At 41.2% G+C, this 23,050-nt stretch overlaps 1 protein-coding gene across 1 annotated transcript in view; it reads right to left on the bottom strand.

Annotated features, from left to right (window-relative positions):
• GALNTL5 (polypeptide N-acetylgalactosaminyltransferase like 5) overlaps nucleotides 1-21,829 on the bottom strand; it is a 48,191-nt gene extending 26,362 nt beyond the window's left edge. The window contains exons 1-4 of the mRNA XM_025993898.2: nucleotides 21,571-21,829; nucleotides 15,532-15,652; nucleotides 7,975-8,141; nucleotides 4,852-4,974 (exon numbers count right to left, since the gene is read on the bottom strand). Of these exons, the coding sequence (XP_025849683.1) occupies nucleotides 4,852-4,974; nucleotides 7,975-8,141; nucleotides 15,532-15,652; nucleotides 21,571-21,829 (670 nt within the window). The remainder of the gene's footprint in view (nucleotides 1-4,851; nucleotides 4,975-7,974; nucleotides 8,142-15,531; nucleotides 15,653-21,570) is intronic.
• Nucleotides 21,830-23,050: the final 1,221 nt, after the last annotated feature.

Here is a 23,050-nt window from a genome sequence, read left to right as displayed (position 1 = left end):
GATTTTAATATTTCAACTTTTGGCAATTGTAATGACCCAGAAATGTAGTATCTGAAGTTGCAAAATAATTTAAAATTATTCTATGTGCAATATCAAGCTTTTCCTAATTCTAATTTAAACCATGAAGCCTATGGGAACAGCCACCTGGCACCTACATGCACTGTACTGTTTTTACACTCATCATAAAGCATTTTATGGGTAATTTATAATGAGAGCAAAGCAGCATGGAATTTCTCTTGGCTGAGTCCTACACTCACAAGAATATTCTGTGGGAATCTCAAGTTTCTTGCCAGGAAATGGAGCATTTGTTCTGCTTCTGTTGGCCTTGGTTATAGGAAAGATAATGCTCTTTCGTGTTCACAGAAATAGTCTGTTAGACATTCATCTGGATGCCATCTAATCCCAGATTGGCATCTTCCCAGATTAAGCCAACTTCTCCATAGGGTCTAGAGTGAGTGAGTGAGGGTGTGAGGTCAAATCCACCTGCTAAGGACCCTTCCCAGCGTTTGTAACGTGTGTGTGTATGGGATGCACTAAGGACCCTAGACTGCTCACTCCATCTCCCCAGAAGAGAGGCTTTCTCTGCTGCCTGCAACCCAGGGGCTCTCTCTCTCTCTCTCTTTCTCTCTCTCTCTCTCTCTCTCTCTCTCTCTCTCTCAGGGTGTGGCTGGTTTTAGAAAGCAAAAAATGCCTGGTCAGCCTCAGGCAGGCTCCTCCTCCTCTTTCATTTCCTTTTCTGCCTGTCTTTAATTATTTCCCATATTTTTTGACTTTTAAACATTCCTCATTATATTTAGTTTATTTTAAATAATTTATTGAAATATTTTTGATTTGGTCTCTGAAGCAATCATTCTTAAGGTGTTAAAATGTTTTCTTTTTTTCTTGGGTTGGGGGACAGAGGGAGAGGGAGAGAGAGAGAATATTAAGCAGTTAAGCAGTCTCCACGACCACTGCAGAGCCTGTGCAGGGCTTGATGTCAAGACCCTGAGATTGAGACCTGAGCCGAAATCAAGAGTCAGATGCTTAACGACTGAGCCACCCAGGCGCCCCTAAAATGTTTTCATTTTTATTAGCCTACACATTGTGGCAGGCTAATAAATTTTATGCATCCATAAAATTTTGTAGTTTAGTCTTGCTGATTTTCCAACTTTATTCTTTTGCATTAGCTTCTTTTGCTCCCTCAAAATGATATGTATTCGTCTGTGCAGTTGGGTACGGTGCAGGCCATTCACCGTTATTAAAGTATTCTATCATTTGATCGTCACTAGTCTGTCATCACCTAGTAAATCAGGACATACGCATACTCCATAACCAAGCAATTCCACTTCTAGATATATGCTCCATAGAAATGCTGTTCATATCTGCCAAGAGACGGGGACTCAAGGATTGGTATATTTGGTAAGAGCCCCAAATAGAAATAACCTAAATGTGACTCAGCAGTAGAATGGAAGATTAATTTGGCACAATCAAATAATAGAATACTTCAAGGCCTTTACTCTTTTTTTTTTTTTTTTAGGCCTTTACTCTTAATCATAGGTGCCACATACGGTATATGAGCAGGCTCTAGGGATTAGGACGTCGTGTTTGGCAGAGGGCATTATTTTGTTTACCATCTCAGACAACAGAGGTCTCTCATCCTGTATGAATGTCAAGCAACAGTGCATGCTCTCAACACTACACGAGGTTTTAACCTTCTGCGTTCAGGACGTCACCTGGAGCCCACACCTCATCCCTGCCTGCTTGGCGGCTTGCTGACCATCTAGACCAGCTCAGTGCCAGATCCTCTTCTATGACCTCATCCCCAAGACTGCCCTGTATTTAACCCCCAAAACCCTTTCTCCCACAGTGGACCTCCCTCTTACCCTCTACAAAGGTCCCTCATTTAAAGTACGTTTCTCAAAAATAAAAAAAATAAAGTTTCACATTAATTTTTTTCACAAATTCTCCTACAGCCTTCTTGCCTCATGGAAACCCTGACCCTCCCTAGAAGATGCTGCTTCTCCATCAACGTTCCTCATAGGAAGCTCCTCCTTCTCCTCCCAAACTGCATGAGTCCTTGGGTCCAGGGCAATGCTGCCATTTCCTACTCACCCATGGCTGCCACCAAACCTTCCTCTGCTCCCATGCAAAACAGACAGACAAACAAACACAACCCTTCTCTTTAGATCCACACCCTCTGATGATGGCTCTCTCCTCATTTGCAAAACACCTGCCTTCTGATTCTCCAGATGAAGTGCTCTCCCCAGCCCTGCTCCATTCCCTTCATTCCTGGGGGCACAACACAGAGGTCATGGTGCTCTGTCTCGGCTCCTGCAGTTCACAGGCCATTCTGTCATCCTGTGGGCAGCACTGCCACGCCAGACAAGTGACAGGTAGCAACGAATATCATGAAGGAAAACCACTCAGTAAGGCTGACGGAGAGAGGTGGGGTGTGCGGCTTCACACAGGGTGGTCTGGAAAGGCCTCCCTGACAAAGCGGCGTCTGAACGGAGACCTGAACACAGTGACCTAGCAGGTCATGAAGACACGTGAAGGGGATTCCAGGGGCAGGACATGACATGCCAAGGCTCTGAGCTACGAGTGTGCCTGAGCGTCTGAGGAGCAGCAAGAAGGCCAGTGCGGGGGCAGTGTGAGGGGAGAGGAGTCAGTGACCGTGTGAGGGGCAGCCAGCCGGGGGACAGATCTGCAGGCCCCCACTGCGGACGCAGTCACCTCATGATGACACAAATATTAACTGGTCTGGAAGCTAACGGTTCTCAACATGCACACACGTTAACGTCACATGAAAACCCATATCCGTGTTCAGTGGGGACAATTTACACAAACGCATCTTAGCAGAGTTGGTACAAATGAAGAAAAAAGAATAAATGAGGGGGATCCCCGGGTGGCTCAGTGGTTTAGCGCCTGCCTTTGGCCCAGGGATCCTGGAGTCCCGGGATCCAGTCCCGCGTTGGGCTCCTGGCATGGAGCCTGCTTCTCCCTCTGCCTGTGTCTTGGCCTCTCTCTCTCTCTCTCTCTCTCTCTCTCTATGTCTATCATAAACAAATAAATAAATCTTTAAAAAAAAAGAATAAATGAGCACGGAGAGCACATCATAGGTGCTGGATAAATCCTTGACTGGATGAATGAACAGGTGAATAAATTAACTAGGGGTCACGAGCTGCTGCCTCACCTGCCTTGACACCACAGCACCCCATCGCTTCTCCTTTTTTAAAAAAATATTTTATTTATTTATTCATGAGAGACACAGAGGGAGAGGCAGAAACACAGGCAGAGGGAGAAGCAGGCTCCATGCACCGGGAGCCCAACGTGGGATTCAATCCCAGGTCTCCAGGATCGCGCCCTGGGCCAAAGGCAGGCACTAAACCGCTGCACCACCCAGGGATCCCACAGCTGAAGATTCTAATTTAACTCTACCAGATGTTTACAGATCCAGTCAAATTAGATGGATAGGAATATAGAATATTTGAAAACAACATTAGACATACATGGAACCTACAACCAAAAAAGATAAAATTTATTCCTTTTAAAAACACGTAGAAGTTTTGAAAAACAGACCCAGCTTTAAAGCATGTAGGATATCTCAACAGAATGACAGGCCATAATTGCCAACCACCGTAGGAATTAAACCAGTAGCTAAGAGACAATTTTTTAAAATCCCTTTGTTTGAAAACTTTAAAATTCACTCCTTAAAAAATACCTAGATGAAAGAGGAGACCAATGAGATACCAGTGCCTTGACAGTGTATAGGACAATTTTATGTAATTTTTCCAAACACAGATAATAATCTGTTTTATGTAGGTATTCAGCCAAAAAAAAAAAAAAAAAAGGATAAAAGAGGAAAAAAACCCATCCAATTCATTTGATAAGTCTAGTAAAGTGAAGTATAAGAAAACAGTTTTAAAAAAAGAAAAATATAAGCCAATCTAACTTTTCGAAATGTGTGCCGTGTGTGTGTGTGTGTGGTGGGTATTGTAAGATATTAACATCTAGTGAATCTAGGGGAAGGTTTATGTTCTGTGGGTTTGAAAATTTTCAAAATAAAACATGAGTAAGACTTAATCCAAGGGGAATGTGGACACAGACAGACACAGCGAGGAGGCCACGTGACCACAGAGACAGGGATGGGAGTGATGATTCTCAGCTCAGACCCCCTTCAGGGGAACCTGCTGTGTGCACCAGCTGGACAGCTTCCCAGTCTTTGGGATCTGCTGCAGAGGTCACACCAAGCCTCCCTGCCCCAGCCTCTCAGGGGATTTGCAGCCAATGCCTAAGCATATGGTGTTGGAGGTGCAGAGCCCGAGCTGGACTCTTCATGGGTAACCCTGCTCTGAGGCTCCCCACTCACCCACCCGACCTCAGAGAGCCACACGGCCCACTGGAGCCCCTTTGGCCCAGATCCCTCTTCTTCCCTCTCCCCCATCACAAAAATTTCTGGTCCACACTTTCCTCCCCTCTGTCTGTCCTTTTTCCAGGACCCTCTTCTTCTTCTCATTTCATCTTGGCCTCTGCTCCCCAGCCTAGCTTCAGGGTTTCCTGAGGGATGGGCAGCTGTATGGCAGCCCCACTGTCCCCATCAAGTCTCGCTCTCCTGGCCGCCTCATCCTGCAATGGGGCCTGACACGATGGCCCCTGCAAAAAAAGTACCTTCCATTTGAAATAAAAAAATTGACATTTTGAAGCAGGATATGTACTTTCAGAGTCCAAAGACTCATGTGGCTGAAATGCATTTCCACTCTTCTGTTTATGCCAGTGGAGACTTGGAGGGGCCCCACGAGGACCACTTCTGCACAGGCAGGAAGGTCTCTGGGACATAGGTATTGGGTTAAGTCCTGAATGAAAGGCTCATACCTGAAGCACGAGAGGCTCCAATCAGCCTTGATCGGACCAGTCCTTCTCTCTTTTTGTTTCTTATTACTTTAATCTTTCCCCGAAAAATTTCCAGGTGATGGTCTAGTTTTTCTTTCAAATCATCTGCGGGGAGGGGGGAAAAACCACCCAACATTTGTCAATGTATAAACTAGAACTACAGAAAATAAAACAATTTATCACAATTTTGACTGATTCCTAAAAACCATGTGCTTCCACAAAAGTTCTAACTTTACAAATATTATCTTATGTGAGGAAGAGAAAGAAATGTGATTCAGTATTTGAGATCAGCTGCAAATATTCTCCTGTGTTTCTGGTGAAAAACCTCTATGTTGACAAATCACTGTTGAAATTTCAATAGAAAAAGCATGAGCTGTGGGAGCCTGGAGCAATCTGACTTTCTCGCTGACAGCTGTGCTTCTGATAGGGCAAGAACTCAGGCAAAGTGTCTGACCTCTGGAGTCTTGGCTCCCTCCTCAATGAGGAAGGCTACCCACCACATGCCCCACATGTGGAGAGAGGGGCAGATACACCACGCAGACAGGGCCTGGTACTCAGTGGTCACTCGGCGTTTGGAGGGTGATAGGATGATGGTCAAGGAGGCTGGGCTTGGACGCTGCAGGGGTCTTAGGAATCTGCATGAAGAGGTAGAGGGTCAACAGAAGCAGGCTTCTTGTAATCTTGGCAGAAGCAGGGATCTCCTTCTTGTCTTTAAAAAGAGCTCTTGGGCAGCCTGGGTGGCTCAGCAGTTTAGTGCTGCCTTCAGCTCAGGTCATGATCCTGGGGTCCTGGGATTGAGTCCTGTGTCAGGCTCCCTGCATGAAGCCTGCTTCTCCCTCTGCCTGTGTCTCTGCCTCTCTCTCTCTCTCTGTCTCTTATGAATAAATAAATAAAATCTTAAAAAAATAAAAAGAGCTCTAGGGGTCCACACAGAGGCAGACTGCAGGCTGCAGAGCTGAGCTTGCAATGGGAGGGTGGGGTGTGGGGGTGAGGGGGCATCTCAGCCCAGAAGTCTGCAAATACTTCTCTCTAACATGCAGGACACAGAAGAACTCTGTGAGCTACACCTTGGGGGAAATAAAGGTGGTCCTGGCAGCAGTGATTGCTGACGTGACATGGAAGGCTTGGGTTCTTCAGAAGATGGTCATGTTGTTGGCTTGTGGTCCAGAGGGCCCAGGACTATGAGAAAGATGGGTGGCAACTGGTCAGCTCTGGACATGACTCTCCTGTAACTCAATGGGTTGAGGAAGTCCACTGCTCCCTGGGCTGAGGAAGTCCATTGGCAGTGCCTACTGGTATCAACTGGGAAAGACAAGTTGAAGTTCAAATGGTTCTCCTAGAGCCCATGTGAAACCATTGTGAGTTAAATCAGGAATGTGTGTAACCTGAGCCCCATCAGAATATAGAACACCTCATTTCCTCTGTGTGTGAGCTTCCATGTGGGTCAAACACTAAGCTCCTTGGTGAAGCAGGTGAAATCACCACAAACCAGGTGAACTTGGATTGAGAAGGAGAGTAAAGGTATCTGGTCTGGCAGCACACCCAGACCTTGGGTGTCAGCAGTTGATTCCCCTGGTGTCTTAAGAACTTAGAAGTGGTCACCAGGTGCACCTCTGAACTCATGGTGTGGTTCTGGAAGACTTGGGGGAGGTGTCCCATGGCCATCCTGGAACTGTAGATCCATAGCAAGACCCTTGTCCTTCTAAGGTGAGCAGTTAGACCTCTACAGCCTAGCAGAAGATCCCCTTTACGCCATCCTCTGCCCAACATGTGGCCAAATGTGCTGCTCAGTGTTACTGAGGAGATAAGGAATCTGACCATTTCTACACATCCCCTCCTGTGCACAACAGTAGAAACAGGTAGTGGCTCCTGTGGAAATGATATCATATACAGTCATGCCAGGCCAATGTGTGCAATTCCTAAATGTACCTGACATTTGTGTGAATTACAGGCCACCTTCAATTTGACACATCGGAGTCACTCACGCACAGGTGACTCTCCTGTGATGCCCTCTTTTCAACCCCCGCCTGTCCATCTTCCTTCTGTCTCTCCTCTTTCTTTCCCAGCCCGCAGTGAGTCCGATTCACAGGGGATTAGGTTAACTTCTAGGCAGGAAATCTATCCAATACTGAGATATCACTTCCATGCAGAATGGACCCCACAGGGACCTGCAGACTCCAAGCAACTTTTCACTACTCTGGGTCATCTTGGTTTATAATTCAGTTGTAAAACAGACAACTCATTTCAAATGCCAAGTGCATTTAATCAGATTTTGTACTGGTATCCCAACTCTGTCAAACCAATGAGGAAGTAGGGACATGCACTTGATTGCAGTTGATCTGATTAGAATTCTCTCCCGGGGGCACCTGGGTGGCACAGTTGATTGAGTTTCATACCCTTGGTTTCAGCTTAGGCCTGATCTTAGGGCTCCGCACTCCTTGAACAGTCTGCTTGGGTTTCTCTCTCCCTCTCCCTTGCCCCTCCTCACCTCTCTCTCTCTTTCTCTCTTTCTATAAATTTCTATAAACAAATCTTTTAAAAGATTTTCTTAAAAGAATTCTTTCACAAGAAGGACTTGGGTCATGCCACCCCCCTGCATTAAGCCTGTACTAGCACTCCATTCTCCAGAAAAAATTCAAATGGTGCCCTTCACAAGCGGGGTGGCGTTGGTATAGCTCTGGTTTTGTGTTATGCTGTGCTCCTCCATAAACTACATGAACTACAGAACTATTCCCCACTTACCTCCTTACCTCTGGCCTCTGAGCCTCTAGGTGCTATTGCCTCTGCCTAAAACTCCCCTCCCCTCTTCTCCATCTGGATAACTCTGACCTCAGTTTACATGTCACTTCTTTCTGAGTGTCATTCATCATCCCTGAAGGCCAGGCTGGTGCCTGAACCTTTAGTCACCTCAGGGAAGTGCTAACACCTGCGAGCCCACCACCGCTGGATGGGGACCAGCACTTCCATCCCCACCAGTGGACCAGCGGCACCTACTCGATACCCACCAGATGTAAAATGTATGAAACGTGTAAAACCATTCAAGCGCCATCAGAGATCACAGCGCCTTCCGAGCGGATGCCAGAGGTGGATGGCATTCCGTCTTACCGAAGTCGCTCATGTCATCCACCAAAATAATTTCTTCAAGGATGTAGTGTGGAGTGAGGTTTCCGACACTGGACAGGGTCCGAAATAAGGCATTAAATTCCTCATTGTGGAAGCAAATGATCACGCTGGCGGTCGGTAGCTTGGCTGGGTAACGTTTTTGAAGACACCTGCAGGCACAAATAAAAGGAAAACAAAAGGATTAGGGGTCCCACTGAAGCACCTTTCTTTACTTGCATTTTTCCTCTATTCCCTTAATTGATCATTCTGATAAGGTGACAGTACATTTAGAAATACCAAAATTAAAATACAAAAACGTCTCTCACTTGTTATGTTATTTAATTTTTTTAAAGATTTTTTTAAAAAAAACTTATTTATTCATGAGAGACACACAGAAGAGAGGCAGAGACACAGGCAGAGAGAGAAGCAGGCTCCCCGCAGGGACCCCAGTGCAGTACTCGATCCCAGGACCCCAGGATCACGACCTGAGCCAAAGGTAGACGCTAAACCACTGAGCTACCCAGGTGTCCCACTTCTTATGCTATTTTAATATTTTCTAAATCATTGCCCTCGTTTTAATGTCAGCAATAATTGCTCTTCCCTGGAGACTCTGTTTTGGCCATCTTAATTCTATGTTGAACATAGTATAAACATGAGTTATATTTTGGTTTCTATTATAAAAGTGTATTAATGCACTTACACACATTGAAAGGTTTGAATTAACTGCATTGTACTATCTTCAAGAAAATCTTATGGTTTAGTTTGTTGCCTCAAAGAAATGCAGTGGATATGGTGTAATTGGATTTCTTCCAAGGATTATTATTATTATTATTATGCATGTGAGAGAACAATAGAAGCTGAATTCTAGTAATATTAGTTATTAGCTGTTCATTACTTTTTGAATTGCTACATTATTTGGTTGTATTTTGAAATATTTTGGTTGCAAATGACAGAACCAACTGGTGCTAGCTAGCTTAAGCAAAAGAAAGTATATTGGAAGGGGACCCAAATGACCCACAAGACCTCAGGACAGGTGTGCAGCTGGAGCCTTCAAGAATGACTGGAGCTAGAGGCTTGAAAGCCACCTGGACACTCCATCCATTTTTGCTCTTGCCTTTACATCTGGGAATGATAGTAACTATAATAACATCAGCCTACTTCACAGGTTGGAAAGGTTCAATGAATTAATATGTCAAATGCTCAGAACAGTGCCAGGCAGATACTAAGTAGTACATCAAGATCATTATACAATTCTCATTCTTTCTCTGCAGCCTGGCTTTTTTCTACTTCTTTATTCCACAGACTGGGAAATGTGGCCACCACCAGCATATCTCACAGTCCAGCACTTCTCAAAAAGTCACAGGTAAGGATTCATTGTCCCAGCCTGGCTCAGATGCCTATCCCTAGGCTAATGGACTGTGACCAGCGAGAGGGGTCAAAATAGAAGGTCACCATTCCCACTGCAATTTTGTGGAAAGGGGGATAGGGCAGGAAATGTCAATAAATGTCAATAAATGCCCCCACCCAGCAAGGAGTCTTGCTGGGTGGGGGCAAGACTACAGTATCCTGCACAGACTCTCAGCATATTCATGGGCAGATGTCACCATGGAAGAAAAGGGCCTGGTCTAGTGAACATTTTTACCCAAGACTAGATGAAGATGTGCCTTCCAGGTAGAAGCTGGCATCATGCTCCAGGGAGTGGGACCAGGGAAAGGGCTGAGCAGCTGGGAAGTGGGGTAGGGTGGGTATGTCCTGCACATGGCTTTGCAGAGACAAGTAGGAGAATGACCTACAGGCTTAAATTCCAGGAAGATTGTGGAGTTTTCAAAGAGGAAGCAGATGAGACAGACGGGGTGGGAGGATGGAAGGATAATACAAGAATGAGGGACATGATGGTCCAGGGTGAAGTCATGCTACTTAGGTCACATCTCTAGCATTATATTCAGTCCTGGGCATGTCATTTAAAGAAAACTGTAGATAAACGGAGTCCCTTCAGAGGAGTGAGACAGTGATAGTGAAGGGGCCTCAGAGTATGTCGCACCAGGACTCCTTAGGCCCCTGTGTGTATGAGTTTCTCCAAACTTAATTGGTAAATGGTGCTGTGGTCTTTTCTGACCTAAACTTCTCTCACCTAAGTAAGCAGTTTTTCAGAGTGTAAGTAATTTGGACGAGGCCTGAGTTTGGTTGTCCTTCGTCAGCTGCTCTATTCTTTGCTGATCGTATAGAGTGCCAAGAGTACAAAATAAAGCAGAACTATTGTGGGTTGGATTGTGTCTCCCCCAAATTCATATGTTGAAATATGAACCCCCAGTATGTCAGGATGTGGCCCTATTTGGAAATGGGGTTGTTGCAGAAGCAACGAGGGAGATGTCATTAAGGTGTCCCTAGTCCGATAAGACTGGTGTTCTTTCAAAAAATGGAAAATTAGGGCCACATCCTGAGTTGGCTTACTTACCTTGTGCCCTAAGTCAGCTAGGGGTATGTTGACTTGCCCTCTTTTGCATTTTTAAAAAAATATTTTCCAGGTTTTCTGTGATTAACATTTATTTACTTATTTTTAAAGATTTTATTTATTTATTCCTGAGAGACACACAGAGAGAAAGGCAGAGACACAGGCAGAGGGAGAAGCAGGCTCCATGCAGGAAACCTGGTGAGGGACTCGATTCCGGGTCTCCAGGATCATGCCTTGGGCTGAAGGCGGCATTAAACCCCTGAGCTACCAGGGCTGCCCTGTGATTAACATTTAAAAAAATCTGCACACTTGCTAATTACAAAAGGATAAATAGTCTTTTTACAGGGCAGAAATAATTGAAAGTAATTTCACCCCCAGTCACTTCACAAGTAATGGGACAAATGGACATCGAGTGCCTCCTGATAGGATGCTCTGAGGATGACACACAACCACTTCTATGGAATTCATGCCAAAAAGCACGACCTGGATTTGATCACAAGGAAATATCAATCTCACACTGTGGAACCAGTTATTTTAGAAAACAACTGGTTAGATCTCTTAAAAAGAGTTATAGTCATGAAAGATAAAGACTTAGGAACAGTTTCAGATGAAAGAAAACCAAGGGCATGGATAGATGCAAGATACATGCAATCTGTGGTCTTGGGTTGGATTCTTCCAGAAAAAGGACGTCAATGGGCAACTGTAAACTTCTAATCATGTCTGTAGATTAGCAAATGGTAATGTATTAATGTTAATTTCCTGGTTTTGTTCATTGTTCTGGTTCTGAGGGTATGGAAGATGTTAACATTTGGGCAATCTACAGAAAAAGCTATACAGGAATTCCCTGAGATATTTTTGCAATCATTTTGTATGTCTGAAATTATTTCAAAATTGAAAAGTTAGGGGCACTTGGGTGGCTCAGTCAGTTAAGTGCCTGCCTTTGCCTCGGGTCATGATCCCAGGGTCCTGGAGCTGAGCCCTAAGTCAGGCTCCCTGCTACTTCCCCTGCTTGTGCTCTCTCTCTCTCTCTTCCTCTCTGTCAAATAGATAAACTCTTGTTTTTTAAAAAGTTAAGAGATAAAAAATTAAATCAGAAGACTAAGCAACATAAAAATGTACTCTTCAAAGATCTGTATCAAATGTTTCCACAGCTAGTTAAAAAAATCGTGAACTATAAGGCACAGTTGAAATAGAAACCCCATTTAATAGAATAATAAGATTAGTATGAGAATGGCTGAAAATATACTTGGACTCCAATAGTACTAGTTTTTCCCTGTAGTTAAAATTTATTTGAAACACAAGTGTACTTTGTAAATAAATGAATTTCCTATTAAATAAGTTAATATTCTGAATACTAAAACTTCAAAGTTCACTTCTCTCTTTGGAGAGAAGTATCTCTCTAAAGTTTCCATTTTTCCTCACAATCATGTGATAAGAGAAAGGAAACAACACTATTTCAGGAGATGAGATTTAGGGAGAAGAGTTGATGGTGTGGTGAGAAATTCATAGCTTACAGGCATTCAAAAATATTGGGGAAAAAAAAGAAAAAGAAAAAAAAGAAGAAAAAACCCCCAAAATATTGGTCTTCCTTTGTGGTAGCACACTATCCAGTTAAGAAAAAAATTGTCCCCTGGGGTGCCTGGGTGGTACAGTTGGTTAAACTTTCAACCCTTGATTTTTGGGCTCAGGTCGTGATCTCAGGATGACAAGATCAAGCCCTGCATCAGGTTCTGCACTCAGCAGGATATCTGCTTAGGATTCTCTCTCCTTTTACGTCTCCCCCTCCCTCCTCTCTAAAATAAACAAATAAATCTTAAAAACAAAGTTGTCCTCTAAATTAAATTCATATCATGTTATATGGTTTGAATAAATTTAAATTCTTTTTTTTTTATTATGACCCAGATAGATTGTGTCATCACATGTAAACACTACATCTTTTGAGTGTGCCTCATCTTAGGTGATATTTAGCTACCTAGAGGCTTTATTGATTCATTATTTGTGGTTTCAAATGTTCGTGTTACACACACGTTGCACCAAGACACAGTGGGCCCATTCTCCCATTTCCTGGAGCTTGGATTTTGTCTTTGTGTTACTGGAAGATGCTATATGCCATAAGTACTTCTTATTTAGTTAAGGAAGAATATCAATCTTCTTTAGATAGGAGCCATCAGAATCATCAACGCACAATGCAACATGAGTGAATCTTGGAGACGCTATACTAAGTAGAATAAATCAGGTAAATATTGTATGATTCCATTTTTATGAGGTGCCTAGAGTAGTTAAAATACACAGAGACAGAAAGTACAATGGTGGTTGCAGGGGGACCAGAAGGAAGGAAGAAAGGAGAGTGAATGTTTAATGAAAAATGTTCTGGAGGTGGATGGTGATGATGGTTATAAAACAATGTGAATGTACTCAATGCCACTGAATTATACAGTTCTAAATAGTGAAAATGGTACATTTTATGTTATGTCTGTTTACAAGTTAAAAAAAAAAGGCACCAACACAAATGATTGAAGAAACACCGAGAAAAAGCAGATTTTGAAGAAAACATAAGTGGCTGTCTGAAGGTATTTGGCCAAATGTCCTTACTGATAATTCAATAAAAAGATCTTGTGGGCAATGCAATTCCTTTAAATCTCTAGAACACATTCGGTACAACTGGGGAAGGTATTCTCTACCCTATAAACTGAGAATTTTAAAATAGGCTCTTGAATTATTGGACTTTACGTACTAAAAATAGGAAGACTTCTAATATGTCAAAATTAAAATCTGGTTAGTAACTATTTATTTAAAAAATTAAGATTTTTTTTTTAGATGTTTTCATTTATGCATTTGTACACTGTTAAACTATAAGACATTAGTGAAATAAATAAAAGAAGACACAAATAAATAGAAAGATATTCTGTGTTCATGGATTGGAAGAATTTGACATTGTTAAAATGTCTATACTACCCAAAGCAATCTATAGATTCAGTGCAATCCATATCAGAATTCCAATGGCATTTTTCATAGAAATAAAACAAAGAATCCCAAAATTTGTATTAAATTACAGAAGATGCTGAAGAGGCAAAGCAATTTCAAAAAATAAGAACAAAGCTAGAGGCATCAAGCTCTCTGATTTCAAACTCTATTACAAAGCTTTGGTAATTAAAACAGTTTGGGGGACGCCTGGGTGTCTCAGTGGTTGAGCGTCTGCCTTTGGCTCAGGGTGTGATCCGGGAGATATTATCTCACACCTGTTAGGATGGCATTATCAAAAGAAATAACAAGTGTTGAAGAGGATATGGAGAAGAGTGAACCTCGTTTGTGGGAATGCAAACTGGTACAGCCACTGTGGGAAACAGTGTGGAGTTTCCTCAAAAATAAAAAGAGTGCTAACATAAGATCCAACAATTTCACTTCCTGGTATTTATTTGAAGAAAATGAAGACACTAAATCAAAAAGATACATGCACCCCTATGTTAACTGCAGCATTATGTACAACAGCCAAGACATGGAAGCAATCTAACTGTCCACCAGAGGATAAATTGATATAGAAAATGTGGTATTATATACACAATGGAATACTATTCAGCATAAAAAGGAATGAAATCTTGCTATTTGCAAGAACATAAATGGACTGTGAAGGCATTACACTAAATGATATAAGTCAGAGAAAGATAAATACCATATGATCTCATCTACTTGTGGAATCTAAAGAACAAATTAACAAACAACCAAACCTCTAAAACCCAGCCTCATAAATAAAGAGAACAGACTGGTGGTTGCCAGAGGAAGGGGGTGGGCAAAACAAAGCTCCATTATAAAATAAATAAATATGGGAGAAGATATTTGCAAAGGACGTATCAGATAAAGGGCTAGTTTCCAAGATCTATAAAGAACTTCTTAAACTCAACACCAAAGACACAAACAATCCAATCATGAAATGGGCAAAAGACATGAACAGAAATCTCACAGAGGAAGACATAGACATGGCCAACATGCACATGAGAAAATGCTCTGCATCACTTGCCATCAGGGAAATACAAATCAAAACCACAATGAGATACCACCTCACACCAGTGAGAATGGGGAAAATTAACAAGGCGGGAAACCACAAATGTTGGAGAGGATGCGGAGAAAAGGGAACCCTCTTACTCTGTTGGTGGGAATGTGACCTGGTGCAGCCACTCTGGAAACCTGTGTGGAGGTTCCTCAAAGAGTTAAAAATAGACCTGCCCTACGACCCAGCAATTGCACTGTTGGGGATTTACCCCAAAGATTCAGATGCAATGAAACGCGGGGACACCTGCACCCCGATGTTTATAGCAGCAATGTCCACAATAGCCAAACTGTGGAAGGAGCCTCGGTGTCCATCGAAAGATGAATGGATAAAGAAGATGTGGTTTATGTATACAATGGAATATTACTCAGCCATTAGAAATGACAAATACCCACCATTTGCTTCGACGTGGATGGAACTGGAGGGTATTATGCTGAGTGAAGTAAGTCAATCGGAGAAGGACAAACATTATATGGTCTCATTCATTTGGGGAATATAAATAATAGTGAAAGGGAATATAAGGGAAGGGAGAAGAAATGTGTGGGAAATATCAGAAAGGGAGACAGAACATAAAGACTCCTAACTCTGGGAAATGAACTAGGGGTGGTGGAAGGGGAGGAGGGCGGGGGGTGGGGGTGAATGGGTGACGGGCACTGAGGGGGGCACTTGATGGGATGAGCACTGGGTGTTATTCTGTATGTTGGCAAATTGAACACCAATAAAAATAAATTTATTATTAAAAAATAAAATAAAATAATAAAATAAAATAAAATAAAAATTATATAAAATAAATAAATAAGTCATGGAGATGTAATGTCCACTTGGTAAATGTAGTTAATAATACTATACTACTTATTTGAAAGTAGCAAAGAGAGTAGATCTTAAAAGTTCTCATTACACACACACAAATATTTTTTTGTAATGGTAAGCCAATGTTATCTAGACTTATTGTGGTAATTACTTGGCAATATATACAAATATCAAATCATTATGTTGTACATCTGAAACTAATATAGTCTTATATGTCAATTATACCTCAGTAAAAAAATGAGGAGAAACATACATTTTATCCCTGGTATCTGGCACCTCGCTGTCACTGCCCAAGCTTTTACTGAGAATGGTATTAAATCCATATTTTAAAAGTCCATCGATAAATTCTGGGTTTGAATAGTTAAAATCCTTACCTGCAAGAAAGGGTAATTACAGTCACATAAGTATAGGTTTACTGCCATCACTTTGATAAAGGACAATAAGGACAACTATATCCTGAATTCACTCCTTTTATAATGAGCCAGAGTCATTTCCTGGAACCTACACTAACCCCAGATGATAGGCTAAAGTCAGGCAGATTCCTTGGCAAAGTATGAACAAAAAGCTAGTCTTTGGTCACTCAATCTCTCTAGGGACAGAAGTGCCCGACCTCCTTGGTCCCATCATGATTCACAAATGTTGTGTGAAATTATTCTGAGGGATTTAGGAAAGGTGGGAAAGGGGAGCTAGAACCCCTCTCCCAAAATTCCATTGCAAATAGAACAAGATGCCAGAGGCCAACCCAAACATATCAGTCATAACAATAAATGAAGATGGAATAAATTTCCTATTAAAAATAAAAACTCTTAGATGTCAATGAAGAAACAAAATGTAATCATAAAAGATAAACAGCACAAACGAAAATGGTTAAAAGTAAAAGAATGGTCTAAGAATACAGGAGTCAGAATATCATTTAGGAAAGTACAGAATTCCTTGGAAGGAGCATCCAGAAAGTCATTTTATACTCACAGTAAGAATAAGTCACAATAAAGACTAAATAGGAACAAGCCTGTAGACATCACATACTGCTGCAGCAAAATATGTTAAAATCATTAGAGATACCAGTACATAATGCCACAAATAAGCAGTAATGGAATATTTTAAGAATAACTCCAACTGGGGTCCCTGGGTGACGCAGCGGTTTAGCGCCTGCCTTTGGCCCAGGGCGCGATCCTGGAGACCCGGGATCGAATCCCACGTCGGGCTCCCAGTGCATGGAGCCTGCTTCTCCCTCTGCCTGTGTCTCTGCCTCTCTCTCTCTCTCTCTCTCTCTCTCTGTGACTATCATAAATAAAAATTAAAAAAAAAGAATAACTCCAACTCAGAGAAAGAGAAGTTGATTAATATAACTAGTTACATTTCCTTAGTGGATTTATATTTTTCTTTGTTTTTGAAGAATAAACTTTCTTTTCCAATGGCTACCAAGTGCTCTCTCTTTTTTTTAAAGATCTTATTGGGATCCCTGGGTGGCGCGGCGGTTTGGCGCCTGCCTTTGGCCCAGGGCGTGATCCTGGAGACCCGGAATCGAGTCCCACGTTGGGCTCCCGGTGCATGGAGCCTGCTTCTCCCTCTGCCTGTGTCTCTGCCTCTCTCTCTGTGTGTGTGTGTGACTATCATAAATTAAAAAAAAAGAAAAAAAATTTAAACGTTAAAAAAAAAAGATTTTATTTATTCATGAGACACACACACACACACACACACACACACACACAGAAGCACAGACACAGGGAGAGGGAGAAGCAGGCTCCCTGCAGGGAGCCAGTTGCCAGAGTCTATCCAGGACTCCAGGATCACTCCCTGAGCCAAAGGCAGATGCTCAATCACTGAGCCACGCAGGCGTCCCTACCAAGTGCTTTCGAAAAGGGATATAAAAGGCTGTATTATATACAAAATGGATTTTCTTCAAGATGCAGTAACCCCATTTTCATGAGGCCCTCTTTCTTACACCTCTAAAATCCTGGACAGGACACAATAGATAAGCATAGGAAGTTCTCTGAAAGGTCGAAAGGAGGAGGCAGATACCTGAGGCTGATCTCCAGAATGGAGGAAGGATATGATGAGCTCCTGATTTCCCCGCTGCTTCCCATAAATCCCAGACAGAGGTCTATAGAAGTCTTCAAGTAAAATCACCAATAGGGGGGCATCTGGGTGGCTGAGTGTTTGAACATCTGCCTTGGGTTCAGGTCGTGATCCCTGGGTTCTGGGATCGAGTCCCACATCGAGCTCCCTGCATGGAGCCTGCTTCTCCCTCTGCCTGTGTCTCTGCCTCCCTCTCTATGTCTCTCATGAATGAAAGAAAGAAAGAAAGAAGAAAGAAAGAAAGAAAGAAAGAAAAAAACACCGATAGGCAAAGAAAAAAAAAGAAAAACCGAAAAGAAAAAAAACGCCAAGATCAGCCAGTTCCCTCTAGCCAAAGGGCCAGGGAGGCCTGAGCACAGAAAACCTGTGTCCCAACAACAAAAGAGCTGATCTTTGTATTATCAGAGCCCTGGAAGGAAAGGAATCAGAGTGAGACTGGAAAGTATTCTCAGAAATAAGGCTGAGAACTCCCCAAGTTCAGCAAGGCTGGACATCTATAGATTCAGGAGGCTGAGCAAACCCCCAAACAGGGTAAACCAAAGAAATCCATGTCAGGATGCCTCATAATTAAACTTCTAAAAACTGAAGACACACTTCTGAAAACTCCTGAAAGCAGCCAGGGAGAAAAGACCCAGGACTCACAGAGGAACAATCTGAATGACTGTGGATTTCTCATTTGAAATCATGGAGGAGAGAAGGAGGTGACAAAACATCGTCAAATGCTGAAAGAGATGAACTGTCAACAGCAAATTCTACATCCTGCAAAAATATCCTTTGGGAATTATGAGAAAATCAAAATACTCCTAAGTGAAGAAAAACTAAGAATTTGTGACTAGCAAATTCACCCTTAAAGAGCAACAAAAAGAGGTTCTCTAAAGAGAGAAATGATAACAGAAGGAGGTTTGGAACTTCAGAAAAGAAAAAAAGAACATCAAAACATCAATATGGATAAAAGTACAAATAAATATGGAAGACTCATTAAGAAACTCTTATGAGTTTCTTAAGTCATATATGGTGTTTGAAGCAACAGTTATAACCATCTGATGTGGGGCTCAATACGAAGACAATTATATTTTTTAATTGACAAGGCTAAGAAACTGTTTACACTTTACTTGAAGTGTCAAAACGTCAATGCAAAGGGACTGTGATAAATTATAGATGTATCACATAATGCCTACAGCCACCACTAATGAAGCCATACAAAGTAATCTTTTAAAAAAGTACTTTAAATAAATCAAGATAGATTTGGAAAATGTTCAAGTAACCCACAGAAAGATAAGAGAAACAGAAGATTGAGAAACAGGAAACACACAAAAAACAAAATGCCTGAGAAACTCTGACATCAATAATTGTTTTAAATGCAAATGATCTAAATATACCAATTAAAAGCATAGATGAACAGAGTGGATTTAAAAAATGTTCCAACAATATGCTAGCTATAAGAAACTTACTTCAGTGAAACATAGGTAGATTGATAATAAAAAAAAAACAGAAAAGGATTTACTTGCAAATGTTACTCAAAAAAGCAGTTGGGATGCCTGGCTGGCTCAATTGGTAGAGCATGAGGCTCTTGAGCTCAGTGCCATTGAGTTCAAGCCCTGAATTGGGTATGGAGCCTACTTAAGGAAATAAAGTAGGGGTGGCTATGTTAATATTAGATAAAATAGATTTCAGGGCAGAGAGAATTTCTAGAAACAGAGACATTACCTTATGATAAAAGTTTCAGTGAGCCAGTATGACAAAATGATTTTAAATAGAAACACATCAAAAAACAGTCTCAAGATACACATACACGAAGCAAAAACTGATAGAGTTAAAGTAGAACCTGACAAATCCACAATTATAGTTGGGGTCTTCAACACCCACTCAACAATTGACAGAACTATCAGCCAAAAACTCAGCAAGGACATAGAGGATTGAACGATATAACTAACCAATAGGATCTAGTTGATGTGTACGTGAAGACCACAACCCCCAACAATAACAAATACACTGTATTTTCAAGTGTGCGTGGAGCACTCACCAGAGATGGACCATATTCTGGATCATAAAACAAAACTCAAAAAACCTAAAAGAATTGAAATCATACAGAGTATACTTTCCGACTATAATGGCATCAAACTGGATGTCAGTAGTAGACAGTAGAAACTTATTCAAAGACTCTAAAATTAATCTATTTCCAAATAAGCCAAAGAGAAGGTCTCAAAGGGAATATAAAAATATATAGAACTGAATGAAAATGGAAATTCAATGTATCAAAATATGTGTGATACTGCTAAAGCCATATTATTAAGATGCCAATTCTCCCCAAATTGATTTTAGAGCCAATACAATTAAAAATACCAGCAGGCTTTTTTTTTTTTAAGAAATTGACAAACTATTCCTAAAATCTATATGAACAAGCTAAAGGCCTAGAATAAATAAAACAATTTTTGAAAAGAATGAGAATCGAGTTCTGAAAGAGACTCAACAAAAATAGTCAATTGATTTTTGAAAGGTTGCAAGATGGAAAAAGGGAAGTTTTTCAATAAATGGATACTGGGCGAAATGGATATCCACATAGAGAAAATGAACATTGATCCTTACCTCCCACCATCACAGAAATTCACTCAAAATGGATCGTGGCCCTAATGTAAAATGTAACGTTTAACCTAAAACCTAAAATTTCTAAAAGACAACACAGAAGGGGATCTTTGTGAACTTGAGGCAAGCAAAGATTACTTCAATAAAACATAAAAGACATGAACCATACAAAAAAATAAGGTGAACCGAATATCAAAATTAAAAATATTGCTTCCTAAATGACACCATTTTAAAGAGAATAAAAAATGTAGGGTATGGTGACTACAGTTAACAATGCTATATTGTATATCGAAAGTTGCCAAGGCAGATCTCATCACAGGAAAAAAAAATATGTAACTGTGTGTGATGGATGTTAACTACACTGTGGTGATCATTTTGCAATACACACATGGATCAAATCATTATGCTGGACTTCTAACAGTGGTTTAGGTCAATTATTTCTCAATTTAAAAAGAGAATGAAGAGACAAGGTATGGACTTGTACAAAATATTTGCAACTCACATATCAAAGGACTTGAATCCAAAATACATTTTAAAAAAATCTTAAACATCAGAAGACAAGTATCCTGATTTAAAAGTGGACAAAGGAAAAAAAATGGATAAAGGATTTGAAGAGACACTTTACAAAAGAAGATAGATGGGTGGCAAGTAAGCACACAACAAGGTGCTCAAAACGGGGCAGCCCAGGTGGCTCAGTGGTTTAGCACCGCCTTCAGATGAGGGCCTGATCCTGGAGACCTGGGATCAAGTCCCATGTCGGGCTCCCTGCATGAAGCCTGTTTCTCCCTCTGCCTGTGTCTCTGCCTCTCTCTCTCTCTCTCTCTCTCTCTCTCTCTGTGTGTGTGTGTGTGTGTGTCTCATGAATAAAAAAATAAAATCTTAAAAAAAAAATAGAAAAGGTGCTCAAAACCATTAGTCATCAGGGAAATGCAAATTAAGACCACAATGGTACCATTACTTACCCATTAGAATAGCTAAAATCTAAAAAGCTTACCCTGTCAAATGTTAGTGAAGATTTGGAGCATACATTGCCGGAGAAGATATTAAATGACACACCTGTCTTGGAAACAATCTCCCTTAAAGTTAAGCATATACCTACCATATATCCTGTCTGCACCAAACCTAGGTATTTACCTAAGAGAAACAGAATATGTCCATACAAAGATTTATAATCCATATTCACAGCAGCATTGCAATTCACTCCGGAGTATCTATAAACTCATTAAAAATATAAAATATTGTATTTTGCTAGAGATCATACATAAAGGAAGTGAAGAGAGATATCCATCAACTCAGGTTAACTACCACCTCTGAGGTGGGAAGGAGAGGAGGAGGTAGCAAGGAGGTAAAGGGAGGAGGAGGAAGGAGGTAAAGTCTTTGATGGTACCTATTAACATTTATTTCTGTGAAAAAACAGAACACTATCTGAAACAAATATAGCAAACTATATAAAACATTGTTAAATGTAGGTGATGCATGCCTATTTGTTATTTTCTGTATATATGTGAAATATTTTATCATTTAAAAAATTGAATTGCTCTAAGAGAGACATTCTTTGCCTCTTCCAAATATTACATTTATGGCAAATGTTTCCCTTAAAATGGCTAACAGAAAAATAAAAAATACTTACCCAATTTAAAAAATAATTTTCCTGCAGTTTCATCTTCATCAGGCTTTTCAAATCTCATATGCAGTCTTGGGATTTGCTGGGGTCCGTGGGTAATTTGCTGTTGCAATTTTTTTCCAAGGGACCAAATTAATTCAGCCTCCTGGGTTTTCGTCTCCAAGTTGCTCACATGATTATGGTAAATATATATATATGACAGAGTTGTCCAGATCCCAAATATCAAGGATGCATAGAATAAACATTGAACTGTGACACCTCTCATTGTAAACCTAGCATTTTTGAAGGTCTGTTTTTTAATTTCCTAAGTCAGAAGGATTTAAAAGAAACTATATTAGATATCTCAATGATTTGTAGATCATCTACTTGGCTTAAACTCCATTTCCAGTGTTTTAAGAACAGGATCGTTTTGATATGTATTTATCATATACTTGGATAAGATAAGTATATCTTGTTTTCTACTAGTGAACACTACTAAAACTAATATTCAGAAGATCACTTAACATCAAAATGTATAACATGGTTATAAAACATACACTCCCATTTAAAGTAATTGGCCCACACTCCTGAGCCTACGGCTAAAGAAAATACAGCAAAAGCAATTTTTTTTAATCTCTGAAGTAAATGTGGCAAAATTAAAAGGTTTGATAAAGCTTAATGATGTGTCCACAGAGCATTCATGGTATTTTTCTCTATATTTCCCTTTTGTTGGAAATATTTCATAATTTATCAGAAAAGTCTTGAGAGACTTCCTTTAGAGATGATGGATTGAATATGTGTGTCTGTGCCCTGTCCATCTTGACTCAGCTGTGAATAAAAACAAATCTAAAAACTCTCTTGGGAAAAGAGAGGTAGGGGGAAGGTCAGGGCACATGAGATTTCAACATAGGTTTGGAAGACCGGAAGCTGCTTGGATGAGAGGTAACAGCATGTAAACAGAGGAAGCCAGGACCCCACGTGCACAGCAAGAGGACTCTGAGGTGGGACCCTAGAGTGGCTGGGGACTGGTCAGGTGCAGAGTGGGGAGGCTTCCATAAAGGCCACTTGTGTATATGCACAGCAGTCAGCTCTCTTCAGCCCATGCTGCACAGAAAAGTCAAGATGGGAGCCTGGCAATTTCTTCTCTGGTGACACTGGACTGAGGAGGCTCAGCCTCTGCAGAGGGGAAGGGCTGAAGTCAAGGGGATCCCTTGGATCCAGAAGGTTTGATCACTCTGCCCATTTCCCCATCTCTCTCTCTCTCTCTCTCTCTCTCTCTCTCTCTCTCTCTCTCTCTCTCACACACACACACCACACACACACACACACACAGGCTCCCCACAGCCAGGTTGCTACACCTGAGGTAGGAGACGAGAGAATTGTTCTATGGTGAGAAAACAGGTCTCACATGCTGAAATTCGGGAGTGCCCAACAAAGCAGCCTACTACGTGTGACCTTGTCTGTGGTCAGGGTCAGATTCCCATCAGTGGGTTAGGGGTTAGGGTCT

This window comes from Vulpes vulpes, chromosome 7 (genome assembly GCF_048418805.1).
Source record: "Vulpes vulpes isolate BD-2025 chromosome 7, VulVul3, whole genome shotgun sequence".
NCBI classification, from domain to species: Eukaryota; Metazoa; Chordata; class Mammalia; order Carnivora; family Canidae; genus Vulpes; species Vulpes vulpes.
The sequence above is the reverse complement of the archived record's forward strand: the minus strand, read 5'-3'. Positions and strand labels throughout refer to the sequence as shown.